Source organism: Nannospalax galili, unplaced genomic scaffold (genome assembly GCF_000622305.1).
Source record: "Nannospalax galili isolate Female #2095 unplaced genomic scaffold, S.galili_v1.0 scaffold202, whole genome shotgun sequence".
Taxonomy (NCBI): Eukaryota; Metazoa; Chordata; class Mammalia; order Rodentia; family Spalacidae; genus Nannospalax; species Nannospalax galili.
The window spans coordinates 921,797-942,467 of NW_008349000.1; the positions used below are offsets into that span (position 1 = coordinate 921,797).

At 35.3% G+C, this 20,671-nt stretch overlaps 1 protein-coding gene across 4 annotated transcripts in view; it reads right to left on the reverse strand.

Moving 5' to 3' along the window:
• Usp15 (ubiquitin specific peptidase 15) overlaps window positions 1–20,671 on the reverse strand; it is a 117,771-nt gene that overhangs the window by 5,324 nt on the left and 91,776 nt on the right. For 3 of the 4 annotated variants that reach the window (XM_008846146.3, XM_008846145.2, XM_029569879.1), the window contains 13 exons: window positions 18,895–19,068; window positions 15,648–15,806; window positions 15,340–15,564; window positions 10,598–10,681; window positions 10,413–10,507; window positions 10,127–10,318; window positions 8,495–8,610; window positions 8,055–8,327; window positions 7,638–7,708; window positions 7,154–7,269; window positions 5,125–5,274; window positions 3,451–3,554; window positions 547–635 (listed from right to left, as the gene is read on the reverse strand). In XM_008846146.3, the coding sequence (XP_008844368.1) occupies window positions 547–635; window positions 3,451–3,554; window positions 5,125–5,274; window positions 7,154–7,269; window positions 7,638–7,708; window positions 8,055–8,327; window positions 8,495–8,610; window positions 10,127–10,318; window positions 10,413–10,507; window positions 10,598–10,681; window positions 15,340–15,564; window positions 15,648–15,806; window positions 18,895–19,068 (1,848 nt within the window). The remainder of the gene's footprint in view (window positions 1–546; window positions 636–3,450; window positions 3,555–5,124; window positions 5,275–7,153; window positions 7,270–7,637; window positions 7,709–8,054; window positions 8,328–8,494; window positions 8,611–10,126; window positions 10,319–10,412; window positions 10,508–10,597; window positions 10,682–15,339; window positions 15,565–15,647; window positions 15,807–18,894; window positions 19,069–20,671) is intronic. The other variant, XM_008846147.2, reaches the window with a different exon arrangement.

The following is a 20,671-nucleotide window of genomic DNA, read 5'->3' on the forward strand; positions in this document are numbered from 1 at the left end:
TGACTTTAAAGACCACAGATCTGTTTAAACACTATGACTACAAGTAGACAGTGCCTCAGAAAATTTAGAGCTGTTCCTGCTTTTCTAGAGAAAAACTACTTTTTATTGATTCATTTGAAAAACTGCCAGAAAAATTTTCACATTGCAGTTTATATTTTTTGATAGTACTTTTGAAGACAAAATTTCACTTGGGCAGTTTTACACTTCTTTAAATCAGAAAAAGTGTCTCTAAGCTACTAAAATCACTAGAATATGGACCATCGGGCCCGGCACATGTGAAACAAGTACATGCTTTCCTGTCTCACTCTTCCATCTGTTAAATTTAAGCTCACTCTTTTTTTTTGGTCTTTTTGAGACAGGGTCTCCCTGTAGCCCCAGCTGTCCTGGAACTCACTATGTAGACCAGGCTGGACTTGAACTCACAGAGATCCGCCTGCTTCTGCCTCCTGAGTGCTGGGATTAAAGGCGTGCACCACCACAGCCGGCTAAATTCACTCTTTAAACACAGTTGATACCATGATTTTTGAGAACTATAGACACACTTACCACAATTTGGTCTTCGGATGCAGTGGAGACACTACTGTCATCAAAATAGTACCATTTCCCATCATCTTTATTTTTTGCAAAGGCAGTATCTAATGAAAAAATATAATTACTTCTATGACTAAAATATCTAAGGTTTTCTGAGGAATCCTCTAAACTATAAAGAATATTTATCAAATTGCATGATAATCATTTATGAGGCCTATTATACAATCACTTGAGTTAACTGTTAAAGGTTTTTAGAATAATTTCAGGCAATTTAAATGCCTAAGATATACCTTTTGTTTCAGATGAAACTTGTGACTTTTTTTGTTTCAGGAAAAAAAAGAAAAGAACAGAAAAACAAAACTAATGACACTGAAGACAAGGGTAATTAACATCAATGCAGTGATACTGTGACCAGGCTCAGTGCATGTATTTCATATATAGCATTTCATAAGGAGGGTATCAGTATTTTTCTAACTTTAGAGATGGGAAATTGCTTCAAAAAGGTCAATTTGTTCAAGGTCATGTAGCTGTTAGGTAGCAGGGTTTTGTTTAAATAGGACTGTCTTTGACTTTCAAGTTTGCAATTTCTCCTATCAATTATTTAAATTTCCTATGACATTATTAATCTGTAATTTTTCTTTACACTAGAGTTTTTCTGTCTTTAATACAAGTGTAGAACATGAGAAAGTGGAAAAGTGATTTTAAAAGCTCTTTTGATCTTTGAGTTAAAAAGTGCCCCATTCTTCATTCCAAGCTCTCTATAAACTACCTAGTAACTGAACTAACACAACTGTAAGAAGTTTTCCAAACTATTATTACAGTCATGGTTTCTGAGAGTGGTACTTTAAAGGATATGACCTCTAAGTAATTCTGCCTATCACAAAAGAAAAATTATTTTTCTTCTATTTTAGAAATAAATAAGAAATTAAGGCAATTGTCTTTTATACTGAGTGCCTACCATGTCAAGGAAATGTCTCCTAGTTTATCTGTTGCTGACCCCCCATACTCCCAGACCAACCATGGGCAAAACCACAGAAGCAGGGGGAGAGGAGAGCCAAAGGAGGATATTATGGCTAGAGGCAGCAATGAGAAGAGCGTTTAAAAGAAAGCTTTAAATTTCACAAATGGGACAACTAACTGCCTGGTTCTTTGCCACAGAAATCAACAGTGATGAGGTCACCCGAACCAAGGCACAGTACTGTTGAAAACACCCATGGGCTACAACAGTTATACTTCTGCACTCTGGCTAATAATCAGCTCCGATGAAGAGCTGAAGCTATACCTAGGATTCACCACCAAATGGTTGTGAATGCTGTTTATTATTCTATACTCTGAAACCTACGTAAAGTCAGTTGAGTAAAGCAGTGAGCATACCAATCTGAACTCAGGACAACAGTAGACAATGTACTTCCAGTGACAGGAACAGATTTTCAGTCTTAAGAGATAAGATAAGGTCTAACAAGATCATATGAGACAAAACCTATAAAAGGACATAGAGTCTGACAATTAAATGATGATATCCAAAGAGATCCAGAGTGGCATTTGTAGTATCTGAGCAAGCTAATAGGAAGACTTAAGGAAACGAAAGAAGGGAAAGAGGAAACTTATGAAACAGAATAAATATAACTACACCAAATCAGTAAAACTCTTCGATTAGCAAGATAGACCTCTGGGGAGTCTGATTAAAAAGTAACAGTGAGAAAAGAATGAAAAAAGGACAAAATACAGCCTAAGAGTATTTATTCCTATAAACTGAAAGGTCTGGATGAAAGTGACACACTTTTAGAGAAGTAGAAAATGTCCAAATATACATAATAGGAGGCCAGGCATGGTGACGCACGCCTTTAATCCCAGCACTCGGGAGGCAGAGGCAGGCGAATCTCTGTGAGTTCAAGGCGACCCTGGTCTACTTAGTGAGTTCCAGGCTAGACGGGGCTATAGGGAGATCCTGTCTCAAAAAGATAAAAAGAAAAAAACAAACAAACAAACAAACAAAAACCCAAACCCAAATATACATAACAGGGAAAAGGAAACTGAGTAGGCCAATAATGACATAAACAGAAATGGGTGAGTTCTGGTAGACTTGCAGGGAACAGTTACTTTCTATAGTCTAGTTATTTCATCAAACAGGAAAAAACATAATTCTAGCTTGTTTTAAGACAGGAAACATCATTTCAAAGTGATTATAAAAAAATTCTAAGACTGTCACTTGTGAATAAAATTGTAACAATTTTAATTAGTTAATAAAATCTAACTGTGCATCAGAAACAACAAACAATAGATGTATCCTTGGAACAAAAAAATCTACCAAGTGGAGCATATAGACTGTTACAACCAGCATTGAACTACAACCTGGCATACTCAGTTAAACCAAGAAGTCTCCCTTCCAGGAACATAGCTCAAAAGAAACTCATATAGCAGACCATAAGCGATGATATTTGTTAGTCTTAGGGTAGCAGGAAGTTAAAGGCAATTGAGAGTGGAGAAATAAAGTAATAATAGATGTAAATCACTAGTGGTAAGAAACAACAGATTCAACAGACCCCAAGTATGATGGATAAGTGAAAAAAATCTTAAGAGAAAAAGATTTATTGAGGTCAATAGTACCCATCAATTAAATCAACAACTATAAGAACACAAGCACAAAACATGCTACAAAGGGAAGAGGAGGAACAGCGGAGGGAAAGGCACACACAGACCAACCACGCTTCTTCCTGTGCCTTCAATTGGGTATAATGAACTAAATCCTGATGGTTAAGATAAGTTAAAAAGTAGATTCATTTCTAAATAATGAACAATGAGTATATGTGAAAAACACCTGACATTTTTCTTTTAAACAGTATTGTCTTGTGGAAAAAAGTCTACTGATTGCAAACATGGTTTGGGTTAAAAGGTAGACTGGGTAGACTGTCAACTTACAGTGTCCTCCTCCCATCCCTCCGTAGTGGTTGGAAACAGCAATCAAATTATAGCGGCAAGGGCCTGCATTTGGATTAATTAGGAATTCTGACATATCCAAGTCACTGTTCAAAAGGAAATAAAGTTATGCTTTAAAAAGAGTGATGAGTTCTTTTTATTTTAATACATTCTAACCCCTTCTACCAGTGCTCTCATAACACAATGAATACAAACACACACTCGCACATCTCAGTCAAATTACCTAGAGTCAAATAACTTACCAAACAAATTATACTTGTATCCTTGAAATATGTTTCAGGAAAAATTTGTTTAGTGGTTGAGAAGTAAAAAATTTGACAGTGAGTATCTCTTCTGCATGTTTCTATGCTGTTACATTTAATTTTTAGTATGCCAGAGGAAAATTAAAGTGGAGAGTAAACAGTAACTTTGTTAGGAACATTTAAGAATTAAGATTTTTTTATTTCACATTTTCTTAGTTTCCAAGACCTGCATACCAGAAATGGGCAGTTTTCTTTGGGGGGGGGGCAGGGGGTCTTTTTGAGACAAGGTCTCCCTGTGGCCCCAGCTGGCCCGGCACTTGCTATATAGACCAGGCTGGTCTCAATCTCACAGAGATCACCCTGACTCTGCCTCCTGAGTGCTGGGATTAAAGGTGAGCACTGTCCAGTGACTTTTATTTTTGAGACAGGGATAGTCCTGAACATGATCACTATCTTACTACCTCAGGCTTCCAAAGATTGGGATTACAAATATGACCAACATGCCTGGCTATGACTTTTTATGTGCACTACTTGTGAATGCTGGTGTACAAATATAGACTGTAAAAGAATACTGTCACATCTCTTCTGCAAAATGGGATACTATCTTGTTCTTGCCGCAAAATATTGTGCAAATCCCTTCTTGCTGAATAACTAACTAAATGAATGAAAAAGTAATGCTCACTTTCTGTCTTTCTCACCTTTCAATTTTGTGTAGTGAAAGCTAAAAAACGAAAACAGACTACAAAGATGTGGTCTTCAGACCTCTTATATCTATAAATATGTCATACTATATAATAAGGAAGCATAAAGGATAATGACTGACATTTTATTCTAACATTACCCTGCAAAGCAGGTCTCTTTTTCTACTTTTATATTATTTTAGTCTTTTTAGAAAAGCATACTTAGGACTTAATGAATGATGATGAAATAATTTCTAGGAAAAACAGAACTATTAAGCCCAAAAGGTATCTAAGAATTATAAATTTGACAAGAATCCCCAAGGTAAAACAATACAAAATAAGCTACACTGTATCTTTTTTTTTTTTCCGTCTTTCTGAGACAGGGTCTCTCTGTAGCCCCAGCGGTCCTGGAACTCCCTCTGTAGACCAGGCTGGCCTTGAACTCAGAGATCCACCTGGCTCTGTCGCCGGAGTGCTGGGATTAAAGGCATGTGCCACCATGCCCAGTTTACACTGTATCTTTAAAATACAAGCACATTTATATTTTTTGATCTTGGAAAAAAAATCTCTTAAAAAAAGTGAAGCGTTAATCCTTTCAAATTATTAGAACTACTCAAAGGTAAATTTAAAAGTTTAAATTGGATCCAACTGTGCCTGATATTTACTAAGACAAATATCATCATATAAGTTTAAAAAACAATGTCCAGTGCTTATTTAGTACAGTTTAAACTTACTTGATAGGAAAATCAACTAAAGTATCTAACTTGTCTCTCATATATCGACTATAAGAAAATCGCTTGAGATGTACCACAAGTACTGGAGGCAGGGACCATAAATCTAATTTTTTTGTGGCTTGCTGATGTTCTTTACAATTTGGACAATACCTATAAAAAAAGACATATTTAAAATTTAATGCAGGTACATATAAACAAAAATTCCTACTAATGAAAATAAAAAAGAAAAAAAATCAATGTTTGGGAAGCTCTGCATTTTATTAGCAAGCTATTATTGTATGACTAATAAATATGAGCCTGGAAGCAATTCCTTATAATTATTTTTATCTCATATATTTTTTTGAATAAGCTTAAACATCATAAAAATACAAATAAATATTCAAAGAAGTGACGAGTACTGGATTACTTACATTTTAGTATGCTAAAAAGATGAATGCATTACAAATGTGTATTTAGATATAGGTATTAGAAAATCTCAAGGAGTTGGGAATATATCTCAGTGATGAGAGTTTTGTCTAGCAAGCTCAAGGCCCTGGGTTTGAGCCCCAGCACAACAAACAAAATAATCTCAAAACTTCTAGGATCTAATGAAATGGTATCACAAAATGCATTACTGTGATTTTCCTAAAAAGCTGCCCTCAAATGGTTGCATAAACATTCTTAGCAACTGTAATACTAATATCAAAACAGCTATTAGGGGAAATGTGGTAATGAGATTAAAGCTTACCCTTGTAAGAATACCTTTAAAGCTACTAGCATCCCTCTTCAGACCGTGGCTTATTACATAAAAAATATTATTGAAAATATTAAAAAATTTATTGCTTCCTTAAAGATTTTTACATTTACTGAAAAGCATTAACCACAGGGGTTGGAGGAATGGCTCAGCAGTTATGAGCAAAGGCTGTTCTTGCAGAGGACCTGGGTTTGGTTCCCACTACCCACATGGTGGCTAACTGTCTGTAACTCCAGTGGCAGGGGATTTGATAGCCTCTTCTGGCCTCTACAGGCATTGCATGCAAGGGTGCACTTACACACATGTAGGCAAAATAAATACCAATAAAAAAGCCTACTAACCACAAATGATATGGTATTGTTGTACATAGTATAATATTGCATACAATGGGATCATACAATGTATGCATGTTTTATAACCTTTTCATTGAATATTGTACTTTTGGAGTTTTCCCATCTGTATATATCTGTAGTTCAATAATTTTAAATACTATATAGCCTTTTCCTGTTTGAATGTATAACTCTATTCGTCCACTTCACTTCCAGGTTGTTTGTGGTATTTGCTATTATAGACTGTTAAACTGCTTCATGAATGGCAATTTAGACTTTGTTGTTCTGTATCTTCCAAGTGCTAAGATATTACCAGATGATTTTGAGTTTTTATTAGTCTAGTGGTTATAGAGATTCATTGTGTTTAATATTATTTTTATTTTATGTGTATGAGTGTATTGCCTACATGCATGTGAGTGCACCTGTGTCATGCAACGCTGCAGAGGTCAGAAGGGGGCTTTGGATTCCCCTGGAACTGGAGTTAAGCCCAGTTCATAGCTGCCATGTGGGTGCTTGGAATCAAACCCAGGTCCTCTGCAAGACCAGTCAGTGCTCTTAACTGCTAAGCCATCTTTCCAGTCCCGAGGTATATTGTGTTCAAATAACTGTTTTGCTGAGCACAGTTTCTAAATTTCCACTTGGCCATTTATATTTCTACTCTGGTAAATATTCTTTTAAATATAAATTTTGATGTTTTTTCTAAATTTGATTTTTACAAATTCATTATACAATATGGCTATCAATTGTTATTTATAAGTCTTGCAAACACTTTATCCTACTTCTTGAGAGTATTTTTTGATTTACTGACATTTAGGGTTTAATTAAAGAAAAGTCATGAGATTTTCATTAACAAATCATATTAAATATCAAAAAATCTTAGTAGCAGTTCTACAACGTGATATAGCACATGTCAGAATAAATCTTTAAAGACAACAATTAGAAAAAGTCATTTAACTTTGCTTCTTACCAGGGATCTTCAGCACCTAGTTTCTCTTTTGTGGTAAAAAGTTCAATGCAATCTTTTAACTTCACAAAGGGTTTTTTTGGAGGTTTATATTCCACACTTTCATGTTTTTCAAAATCCTAAAGAGAAGTATTTCTTGAGTTAAGAGAACAAATGAAACAAAATTCATTTTAGTGATGCCATCTTACTATAAGTAATAATGAAAACTCCTAATTTTTTTCAGAAGAATAAAAAAGCTTATTTCATCTGAGACTTATATTACAGTAACTCCTGAATAAAACTATATGTATGACTAAAACACAGAAACAAAACGCATGCTCAAAACCACCCACTACCTTAAAAAAACAGAAAAGGTTCATGATTAGTTTTGCTGGGAAAAATCAATACAAGGAGTGAAAGCAAGAGTGTGATAGAAAAGCACGGTTAACTGTAGCAATCCGAGTCCACAAAGTCAGGAAAAGGTCGGGAGGCAGAGACGAAGACTCACTTCAGCAGCGTTTTCATCAAAGTATCTCTTTTTCAAATCAGGATCCCAGTCCAGAGCGAGGAAAGATCTTTCTAAGGTAGAAAACATATTACTTCTTTAAAATGTCATAAATTTTAGTGTTACAATAGCCTATTTTAATATGCTGGCATATAAGTCAGAGAAAAGCGAAGAGCAAGCTTTCCTACTTGTACTAGGTGATTAAGACACTGAAATAAGCTGAAAGTTTAAAAAAATGACCCAAAGCTTAAGCATAAATCGAACCTCACTTAATACATGGAGGCATTAAGGCTTTTGATTGAACAATTAGAAAAGTACAGGCATTTTTCACGACAGGGCTGAATTGCATGGGTTTCAGCCAAAAAAATCTTTGCTCTGCTGAAATTTAAGTGGTCAAGCGATTTTTTCACAAATACTCACCATCCAGCCTAAGCTGTCTATCATCAAATCTTATATGCCTGGTATCATCTTTGATGTAATTGATATCAGTATTGCCTAAGTTGTTGAACTGGAATGTAAACAATCGCTTTTTGTGTCCCGTGAGTTGACCCTTGCAAGTTTCTTCAGTACACAATCCATTTTCAGAATCATTATCTCCTCCAACTGAATCTTCAGACTGACTATTTTCATTTTCTGAGGGAAGTTCTTGATCCTGGCTGGATTCATCATCTGGTTCATCTGTTTCCATTTCACCTAAGTTTAGATATTAGAGATCTTTAAATAAACTTCATATTAAAATTTTAAATTACTAATAGTACTTTTCCCTATCTGCTGATTCAAAAAATAAATCCTCATCTTAACTTCTCTGGGGCAATACTACGTAAGTCAGGAATTTTTCTGACTTAACAGGAAAGTCTTACTTGGTGAGCCTTCCTCATGTATGCCATTCGGGCCATTCCCATTAATATTTTGGTCTTTACAGCAATGTAGGGATCCTTCTGTTTCTTCAGTTTCAGTAGATATCTTGACATATCGGCTTAAATAAAATTAGTAATAGACAAGTTAGTTCTAAGAAGACTTAAAAAACTAAGTTTTCTATTTCACCAATAAAACCATTTTAGTGCAGTAAAAGAAGTCATTTTGGGAGGTCTGAAAGTAAATTAAAACCCAAGATATAGCACTCTAAGTACAACTGACTAATAATTTATATTTTGGTTGTTTTCAGATACAGTAGTAACCTTTCAATTCTAGGGTTTTGCATGTTTAAAAAACTTTTGATTACATTTTTATTGATTGATCTGTGTGTGTCTGTGCACGCTACAGCATGGGTGTGGAGGGCTACAGGTAACTTGTCTAAGCTAGCTCTCCTCTTTCAGCATGTCGACTCAGGGACTGAACTCAGGTTGCTGGGCTTGGCTTGGTGGCAAGAACCCTCACCTCCTGTCCTGTTGGTCCAGGTTTTACATGGTTTATATATTAAAAGTGCATGACAAATGATTTCTCAACTTAAAAGCAAGTTTTTTGCTTTGTTTTTTAAATGAATGATGCCCATTTAGATGATACATACTGCTGCTGGGAACAGCTTGCATTTGTGTAGTATGATCTTTATGCATGTACCATGAAATTCTAATGATTGGATGTTTAAGAATACAAAACACATCAGCTGTGAAGGATAAAAGGTATCAAATGGTATCTGTCATTACTTTATTCAAATTAAGGTTCATAAGGCAAAACAAAATTGTGAGACAGCTGTTTTAAATGAAACTATCATGAGTTTGTGTGCTAGTTCTATGTACAACAAATGGACCACTTGACAGTTGCTATGATTTCTGAGTTTATACTTGTATTATAGTTATTTGTCAACTAAAACTTCCCCCTAACTATAAACTTTTTGGCATAAAACAGCTAAATCATGCTTTCTGGATTTTAAATTACCTTGGTAATGTATTTTATGTTACCAAGACAGGAGATCAGACTGTAATTTGATTTTATTACTTATCTTTGATATTTTGAAGCAGTGTCTCATGTAACCTAGGCTGACCTCCAATTTGCTATGTAGATGAGGCTACTAGAACTTTAAAAAAAATTTATTATTATTTTCATTTTATGTGTATAAGCGTATTGCCTGCATGTATGTAGTAAGTGCATCTGTGCTGTGCAATGCCCATGGAGGTCAGAATGAGGCATCAGACCCCCTGAAACTGGAGTTAGAGACGGTTGTTAGCCACCAAGTGGGTACTGGGAACCGAACCCAGGTCCTCTGCAAGAATAGCCAGAGCTCTTAACCACTGAACCATCTTTCTAACCCCGGGGCTGGCTTAGAACTGCTGATCTTCCTGCCTTTAACTTCTACATGCTGGGATTACAGGTGTGTGTCACCACCATTCCTGGCTGTATTCTGATTTCTAAACTTGCCACCTGTCTAAACGAAGTTGAAACATACATACTTGCTTAATTACATTCTGGTAGTACCTTGCACAATTACTTTTATTAGCTACTTAATATTTTATTCTCATATTTACTTAGTATATGTAGACTTATTTGGCACTTACCACATTCTCAAAAGTAGGAGATTATAGAGTTTATCTTCAGTATTGTTTCGTGGAACAGCCATAAGAAAAGGCTGACCAAAAAGTGAAGAGCCAGTATGGTGGGTATAACCTGAATGCCTGAACTTTTCTCTTAGGCAAACAGGAATCACCACATGTTCTGTGTCTTCTGTCCTGTTGATATTAATTTCAAACCTACCAAGAACAGAAATGACCATAAACTCTCAAAATGTTATTTCTTTCCATTTTTTCCTCAAGCAGTAGACCATAAAAAGAAGTTTATACTTACACATAAATATCATCCCGCTCCATAATACTACTAAGGTTTTCATCCATGGCAAATATTCTGTGAAATCTATGATTGTATATATCAGTAACTATCATCTAAAAGGAAATAAATTTCTATTAAGCTGGTTTTACAACACCAAGAAACTAAACACCAACTCACATACTTCAATCTCAGAAACATCTTACCTTATCTGCAGGCACTCCTGACAGAGCAGACAGTGCTGTACAAAGATCTAGTATATTTCCAATTTTGGGCACAATAACTTTGTACTAAAAAACAAACAAAAATTGTAATGAATTTATTACACTGGAAAAAACATTGAGGCCTCAAATTGTGCCACTACCTGGGTGACAATGTCCATAGATTATATATATATATATATATTTTTTTTTTGAGACAGTGTCTCTCTGTAGCCCCAGCTGGCCTGAACTTGCTATATAGACTAGGCTGGCCTTGAACTCATAGAGATCTGCTTGTCTTTGCCTCCTGGGTGCCGTGATTAAAGGCATGTACCACCACACCTGGCTATCCTTAGTTTTACTGTACTTTGGTTCATCAGTTCAAAGACTTATACTTGTCAACTTCCTGGAAGTTTCAGCTCTAGTATCTTCAGCTCTAACAGGTTACAGTGTGACTGTTACTTCTTGCTTCCTATGTAATACTGCTTTGTGTAAAGGTTTCTAGTCCTTATGACAGTGTTTCTCTATTGTCTTGGTGTTCTTTCGCCTAGACCCTACATTCTTACTATTTCAATCATTTTAGGGCAAAAATCTTTAACCTCTTTGTTACTCATTTATATTCTTGCTGAAGTTTCTCAGCTATTCAGATACACTAGAGAAAATTTCTAAATTTTAGTGGCTGGTGTGCTAAAAATGTCCAATTTCAAGAGCTACTTCAACATGGCCCAGACATAATTCTGTGTGTCACTTACTTATTTTATAACTATTCAAAATGTTCACTATTCTTTAGGATTCCCATTTCATCATTTCTGCACTATCCAAAGAACACTCATTTTACCATTTTTGAACAGTGAAGCTGCCTGAATTGGAAATGTTCTTAAGTTCATGCCGCCTTATAAACTTACCTGAACTCAGAAGTCTGCTTTTCCTTTAGAAACTCTGGGAAGATACACAGCTTTCTTCCCTTCAAAATCAACCCTAGCACCTAGGCTCTGAATTTTGTCTTCTGCTTTTTCTGAGACCTAAACCCACCTTCTTCCATCTATTTTGACTCTTTTGTATAAGCACTGGAATACATACAAGCCTTTCAAAAAACTAAAAAGCCTTTCCCTGCTTTCCCTATAAAAATTTCTTTTTAATTATCTTCTTCCAGAACCTATTGCTCAGTTCAAAACTCAAGTAGTCTCTCTTCAGTCTAAATACATAAACCTATTGAGTATTGAGTATCATAATCTCCATTTTTCTCTTGTACCTCAAAGTCAACAGGTATAACAATAAACAAAGGTTTAGGTCATGCTAAGTCACAATGCCCAATATTAAAACAGGTTTCTTCTTGTACTTTCTGCATAATATAAAATAATCTAAACAAAAATAATGTTGGGCATGGTGGCACATGCCTTTAATCCTAGCACTTGGAAGACAGAGGCAAGTGGATCTCTGGAATTTTGGGCAGGCCTAGTCTATAGAATGAATCCTGGTTAACCAGAGTTACATAGTGAGACACCCTCCCCCCAACTCTCTTTCTCTCTTTCACTTTATCACTATCTCCTCAATTTTGTAGCCCAGGAAACTTGGCATCATCTTTGAATATATTTATACCTTTTTTTCTTTCCCATAATCAACTAGTTCTATCAAACTGCAATCTTGGCATTAAATTTCCTATGCTAGGGATTGAACTCCAGGTCGTTAGCATGCTGTGCAACTATTTTACCACTGAGCTGCATGTGGGTGCTGGGAACTGAATTCAGGTCCTCTGCAAAAACAGTCAGTGCTCATAACTAAGCCATCTCTCTAGCCCCCCCTTTTAAAAAACAAATATCTTATTTTTTAATTTGAATACTTAATAACTTTCAATGGTTCTCCAAGTCTTTATGATGAAGTTTAACATTCTGGTCTTGGCATCTTTGTGACTGATGGGCCATACCCCCTTTTGTCTTCAGAACTTTGTGCCTGTCATTTTCTTGGCCTAAGCTGCCTTTATTTCCAGTTTTCATTTGTGTGTCACTCAGTCATTTTTCAGGCCTCACTGCTGGCTAGCCTGTGCCATGCTGCCCATATTTCTGTGAACTCTTCCAATGCCCTGTCATAGTACTTTTTACACCATTTAGCAAGTTTCTTGAGAAGAAGAACAAGAGCTACAAACACTTTCATATTTCTAGGACCTTGCACCATCATATTCGATATAATTAAGAAATTTCTGTTACCCAAATCAATCTAAATGATAGGAAAACTAAAATAATGAAGTTAATTTTACTTCTTTGCTAGCTGGTTAATTCACAACATTAACAAGCACATAATTTTGTACTTAAGTTGTTATTGCTTCCAAGTGAAAAACAAAAACAAAACACTGAATTTCTCTGCGTTGATCAAAGTTCTTAAATAGACAAAACTGATATTCTTGGTAACCAAGTAGGAAATGAAATAATCAGTAAAATTCCTATTACTTCAAAACTGACCTCACAGGCGGGTATGGTGGCACATGCCTTTAATCCCAACAGGCAGATCTCTGTGAGTTCAAGGCCAGCCTGGTCTACATAGTGAGTTCCAGGAAAGCTGGGGCTACAGGGAGACCCTGTCTCAAAAAGACGAAAACAAAACAAAACAAAACAAAACAAAAAACCCCAAAACTGACCTCACATCAAACAGAACACTCAGTCCATATCTTATAGGCTAATATGCAATTTGAATGCAGTCTGCAATCACATAATAGACATGCTATTGTTGCCATGGAGAGTACTGACTTTAATAATGTGCTATAAAGGAATATGGCATCCACATTTGTTGTTGCAATACATTTTTACTTATTTTTCTAAAGTCCCTGGCTCCACTGGTATATTCCTGCATAGCTGCAAAAATAGAGCTAAGGGTGTACTTTAGCACTTCTGAAGTTTCTCTTCACTGAAAAGAATATAGACGATCCAGTGCCTCCAAACAAGTTAATAAGTGACTATCCTAAAGATTTGAGTTTCGAAACAGAACACATATTCTTAGCCAAAAGTAAAAGCAGATCTTTATTGGCTCTGTTCACAGATAAGGACAAGTACTCAGTAGGGCCCGAAAGAATACTGACATGAAGGCACTAGGCTCAATCAGTTCATGAAGGAAATACATAAAGAAACAGTAAAACAATTTCTCAAATGCACATGACTCAGTCAGCACATAGCTCATCTCAACAATTCTTTAGTTACTTTGAAGACACAATCTCTTATTTTTAGGAATACTTCATAGACTGTTCTTATTAAGAATAAACCCCAACACTTTCCAGTAAGACAATTTTGTTCAAAGGAAACCTTTCACATAGATTTCATTTCTGTCATACAAAACCAAATTTGAGATATTTGACTGAATTGTAACCTAAAAATTTATTGAAAACAATCTTTTAAAGTAGGAACCGACTCTGCCATTCATGAACACCTACATTCAGTAGGTGCCCAATAACTATTTGGGTGAAAAAATTATGGATACTTCTGCATCAACATCTACAAATCACAGCACTGGAAGCACAAGATTTATAAGCTGCCTCTGCAAAGATCCTGGTAGGTAAGAAAAGATAAAGGTAAATTAAATGTCAAAATAAAATTTGTTAAGTGCTGCAACAGAATTTAGAGGAATAAAGGATAGAAGTGGAAGGAGCTCCTTTCACTGGAAGGGGTCAAATATGAAAGGAACACTTTAAAAAATATTTTATTTATTATTTTTATGTGTATGAGTGTTACGCCTGCATGTAGGTAAGTGCACTCATGTCGTGCAATGCCCATAGAGGACAGAAGAGGCTGTTGGATCCCCTGGGACTGGAGTTACGGACAGTTGTTAGCTGCCATGTGGGTGCTGGGATTTGAACCCGGGTCTTCTGCAAGAACAGCCAGTGTTCTTAACCACTGAGCCATCTCTCCAGCCCCAGGAACAACCAATTTTAAAAGGTAGAAAATGCAGTGTTCTGCTTATAGAACACTAAGAAATCCAGTTAGAGCACAAGGCGATGGAATCTGGCAGACAACTATCATTAATATGTACCACGGGGATTTTGCATAGAATAAGCAAAATATAATACTTCAAAGCACTGAAGGGAGTCAATTCTAAAAATAGTTTAAAATTTTTCATTATTTATTTATTTATTTATTTATTTATTCATGTTTATGTTTACACTGTGCACTTGAAGGTCCTAGGACAACTTGTGGAAGTTGATTTTCTCCTACCCTATGGGTCCCAGGGATTGAACTCAGGTTGTTAGGCTCAGTAAAAGTACCTTTACCTGCTGAGCCATCCCATTGGCCCCAAACCAAGTATTTTTATACTAAATTTTTATTTATTTTCTAAGTTATTGAAATACTTGAAAATCACAGATATTTAAATACATCATCATATCATGATTTATGAAATACAGCATTAGTTTTACTTCTAAAAGTGAATAAGAAAAAAAATTACCATCGACACAAAAAACTGTCAAGACAGAAAAATCTAGAACCTATTGATAATCTTTCTAAGCTAATATTCATTCCAATATTGTAAAACCAAAGATCTCAGTTTTCTCTGATGGTGAGAAAGATACCTGAGAATTTTTTCAATGACAATTTTAGTTTTTCAAGATTCTAAAAAGTTATGCTAATTTCCAAAATACTTGATAAAATCTCTTACATAAATGAACTTTATTACTGAATTGGGCCAGAGAATCCAACATTTTTTATAATAGTCTCATCACTAATGTTTAAATATAAACAATAATTGCAAAGAAAAGAATCATAATTTACCTGCATAGGTTTAGTAAGTGGATCCATCCTAACTAAATAAACTTCCAAGCTACGTTCTTTTTTCATGGGCAATGGAAGTGTCAAGTAACAAAAAGGATCAAACGTTACTGAAATCTTAGCACACTCAGGACACACTAACGTTGATTTGAAAAGGCCATGAAATATATCTACTATGATAGAATCATTTCTTTTTAAATGGTTTTCCCAGGCTTCTTCAGCGACCACCTACAAGGAAAATAAACACAAGTTACCAAGAGATGTAAGAAAATGACAACAATGGTGACAATAATTGCATGAAATTTATTTACCTTGTCTGGCCTTCCATCAGCATCTTTTAGTTGTATGTATGGTTTTTTCCTAATTCTGTTCAAATCCTCATGAAGTCCATCTAAGAGGAAAGCTAACAGTTCTTGACAGTCCTGCTGTTGATATCCAGAGAACTGAGGTGCAAAGCGTCCTACTTGTGTCTGTGAAGAAAAGTAAACCATAAAATCAGCTGGGGACAGGATGTTTGAAAAAGCATACTGTTGATTCTCATTCATGAATTTGTGAATGTGCCTATTAAAAACTATTTGTAACCCCCAAATAAAACTGTGACACACTTTCAATCATTTGATGAGCTCTCTGGTGACAAATTTGTCATGTGACATACATAATCCCATTTGGGAATAAGGCTACACTGCTTTATTTCAGGATCATTTTGTAATTTTTTTAAAGTGCTATATTTTTTTATTCACAATTTTGTGTTTTCTTAAAAAACTATTAATTTTATGTGTATGAGTGTTATGCCTGATGTGTGTAAGTGCACCCATGTCTTGCAGTGTCTGACGTCAGAAGAGGGCATTAGATCCCCTGGAACAGGAGTTACAGATGATTGTTAGCTGCCATGTACATAATGGGATTAGAACCTGGATCTTCTGCAAGAACAGCCAGTACTCTTAACCACTGAGCCAACTCTCCAGTCCAATTTTGTGCTTTTTTACAGCTGGTTATTTGTTATGGTCCTTAAGCATATTACTAAAGTGGTAACTAGAGTTCATAAATGTAAGGGATGGTAATGTACCTCATGGGAAAAATACAATTAGATAAATTTTGTTAAGTGATAAGGTACAGTATTGTTGGCTATGAATCAACAATACATAATAAATGTGGAGTTTTTAAACAGAAGCACACGTAAAACAAATCATGAACTGACTGGTTGATGAAATTTGACCACAGGTTTGGTGAAATCAAATCCTGAATTTTTCCTAAAAATATTGTTTTATATTTGTTAATTTTGTATTAATTTTATGGAAAATAACCTGTAAATGATGAAAGCTGACTATATAAAATAGGAACAAATATAAACATGTTATATATGTATAAACAGTAAATAAAACATAAATATTATATATATATATCACATATGTGTCATATATAGTTTTTTGCTTTGCATTCCCAGTACACAGGCAGTGAATCTTATATGGGACAAAATAAACCAATACATGAAACCTAAAGTATCTAGCTGGGCATAGTGGTTCAAGTCCATGGTCCCAGTACTCAGGAAGCCAAGTGGAGGAAATGCTTGAGCCCAGAAATTTGAGACCAGCTCAGGCAATACAGCAAGACTCCATGTCAAAATAAAATAAAATGAAAAAAAAAAAACAAAACAAAAAACAACAACCCACACATACATATATAAATCATGTATTAACCACTATTTGGTCTTAGATTTACTTGTTATTAATTGCTATTTCACTGTCTGTCTAAAGAGTTCTGACATTATTAATTTAGCTCTAGGTCTTCCAACTGACAAGCAGACAAGAGACAAATTGTCATCCTTGATACATTATTATGTAAAGATTAACTATATCTCAAAGTACTTTGAAAAAATCATTTTATAAGATCCAAAACTTGTTGACTTGAGGACAGAATAAGGAGAAAATATTTTTCTAAGATATTAGGAGGGGCTGGAGAGATGACGGTTGCTCTTACAGAGGACCCAGATTTGATTTACAGCACCCACATGGCAGCTAACAACTGTTTGTAACTCTAGTCTCAGGGGAACTCAATACGTTCTTCTGAACTCCGTGGGCACTGCATGACATGGGTGCACTTACACATATCCAGACACTTGTACACATAAAATAAATAATAAAATATTAAAAAAAGATATTTGGAAATACTGAATACTTAAAGATTAGTAAGATTTTGCTCTGGATCACTAGAGAAAAACTACAAATCTCAGTTAACTGTTACTGTTAAAGGACAAATCTCAGAGCTAACAAGAATGTTCCTGTTCATTTTTCTTTGTAGTACTAAGCATTTTTTATAAGACTTAAAAGAAATACAACATGAATTAAAGAAAACAGTCATGAAGATGTATATAGGCATACAAAATTTAAACAGAAAATCTGGCAAAATGAAACTATCGAGGGATGGCGTGTCTGCACAAGATTGTTCAAGGTTTAGAATGCTAAAGAAGAAATACAGGCATAGTTTAATTTGCTGCTTGCTTCTTACTCTTTATTTTGCTCTTATTTATAGTTATTTACTCTGTGTGTGTGTGTGTGTGTGTGTGTGTGTGTGTGTATGCATGTGTATGGAGGCCAGGGGATCCACTTTTAGGGGGAAGGAGGGCAGGGTGTCTCACTGTAACCATGCCTGGTCTGGAACAGGCTATGTAGACTAGTTTGCTCTACCACACCCAGTGACTCTCGTTTCTTAAAAACTAGTTTATAATAATTAACAAAACATTTTACAACAGTTCTAGGAATCCCATTTAAACTCTAAAAACAATGGACTAAAATAGCTTCTTATCTCTAAACTACAGTTAATTACTGCTTAGTGGCTGTCTTGCAAACAAGTTTCATTTTGATAATTTTTTAAAACTATAATGACTATAAAAACAGACTGGATTACTTAAAAACTTAAGTGACTTACCCAAATGTAGCTTTTTATATCACTAAAAGACTCACATAGAGTTTTCAGAGATATTCTAAAGCCGTTCTTTTATTATTGACTTTCAAGATTTTTTTCCCCTTCTCATTCTTTCCCTCTTATTTCTAGAATCTTTTCAGACTTAAAAAAAAAACAAAACCTATTTCATTTTTAATTACGAGTGTGTGTGTGTGTGTGTGTGTGTGTGTGTGTGTGCAATGCATATATGAGTGCAGGTGCCTGTGGAGGCCAGAAGGCAGTATAGGGTCCCCTGGAGCTGGAGTTATAGGAGGTTGGAAGCTACCTAATGCGGATGCTGGAAACCAAGCTTAGGTCATCCTCGGCAAGAGCAGAAAGAGCTCTTAATTGCTGAGCTTTCTCCAGCCAATTTCTTAACAATTAAACCAACCAACCAACCGACTGACCAACCGATCAACCAAAAAACCTTAATCACTGATCCTGCCCACTGCCCTGAGTTTTATACCACAGAGATATAACTATTTACATACTGTTTTGGGAAGACCAGAAGCCACTGTAGTAAATAGCTAAGATTTTTTCATCCCACCCACCTGGAGATCATTTTTTTGATACTTTGGGGGACATCACCCTTGTTGAAAACGTGTTTACCACACTAACCTTAAAGGCTCTTGGGGTGACGTAGCTAAACTTTCCAGACCACATTTGTTTGATGAGTTCAGCATATGACTTAGCTATTTCACCTCTCATTCCTAAGGGATTGTCAAAATTCAGTTCTTCTTGGTACTTATCATTGAGGAAATATTCAGTAAGTGGAGGTGTGTTGCTCAAACACTGAAAAGAACAAAATATATTTTATAGTAAAAGTAACCATACATATACTTTAAATGTCAAAATGAAGAGTGAAATAAATTGATTATAACAGAGAGAAAAATATAAAGTCTCTTATAGTAAGTAGCTGTCAATAAATTCTCAAATGAAGCACTCAATTCCTAATTTCCCAAACTTTCAGTTATGTATAATAAATGAAAATATTAATACTTGTTGCTGCAAAATCTGCATTACTTTCAAGCACAGTAAACTACCTCTTCACTGGGCGAGAAGCTCATAATTTTCTTTCTTTTACTTGATTGGTAGAAATTATGGAATGTCTAATCACTCTAGGAACATGCAAATTAGCCTGAATAGGTAAAAACTGAGAAAGAGTGCAAGCAAAAATCAACTTCAGAGGCCCAGATGGTTTGTAGTGTCCGTGGACTCAATCAATTGCAGATAGAAAAATATTTGGAAAAAAGTGCATTAGTACTGAACAGAATTTTTGGGTCATTATTCTTTAAACAATACAAGTTAAAAGCTATTTACATACCATTTACAACATAGTAGATATTATAAACAATCTAGATATGATTTAAAAATGCACAGAAGGATATACACAGGTTGTATAAAGGACCTGAGTGTTTGTGGATTTGGTACCAGCACCTCAGACATCAAGGGAATGGCGGCACTCACTGCTTCTGCTGTTAGTCCCTTATCAGAAAAACAAACTTTAAGCAAACTCTGGGTATGTTCTTTGACAGCTCTTAATATAATAACAATTTTATTTTCTTTCATGGCAAAATAAAAACTGTGAGTAAGATAGTTCTCCTAGTCTTTTATTCTGAATTAAGTAATTTAGTGCTAAAAACACAAGATGGTAGATGTATAGTTTTTGCTACAATATTTTACCTCAGAATAGTTTTAAATTGATATCATGATTTAATCAACAGGAATGCAATATTAATGTATTAATGAGATGTGTAGAATATGCAATGTCTCACACATACTTACAGTCATAAGTCATACAAATAATTATTTTTTTTCTGCACAGGAAGATATCTGAATTGGAAGCAAGTGACAAAGTGCTGTATGAGGTGCCAACTGTTTGCATGCAAAGTATTAAAAATCTACTTTGCTGAGAGTCTCTCAGTTTATATTAATGGAAATCAAATGCAGAGCTTGCATGCCACTAATGTGTTAAATAGGCTGGGTATCTATGAAAGGTTCATCTTGCTACGTTTTTACAGGTAATTTAAATGCTTTAAATTATAATTATATACATCATGTAGTAGGGTCAAAACACCAAAATAAGCATATTCAACTTGGTATTCAACTTTGTGGTCTTGATTATAAATCAACTTATGCTTATTTATAATTTTGAACTTTGGGGTTGGAGAGATGGCTCAGTGCTTAAAAGTACTGGCTGACTCCTATCCTCAGGCCTCTTGGGATAAGTCTATAGCGCAGCCCTCTGTGCCTTGACTCCCCAAGCCACATTCACCCTTCCATCTCCCCTGCTGTTTGCTACTCCCAGTTTGGGACCTGCGCCATTCCTAGTCTTGGGGCCCCAGACACCTGGGGAACCAATACTGCTTCCTGATCCTTCTCACCCAGACCAACT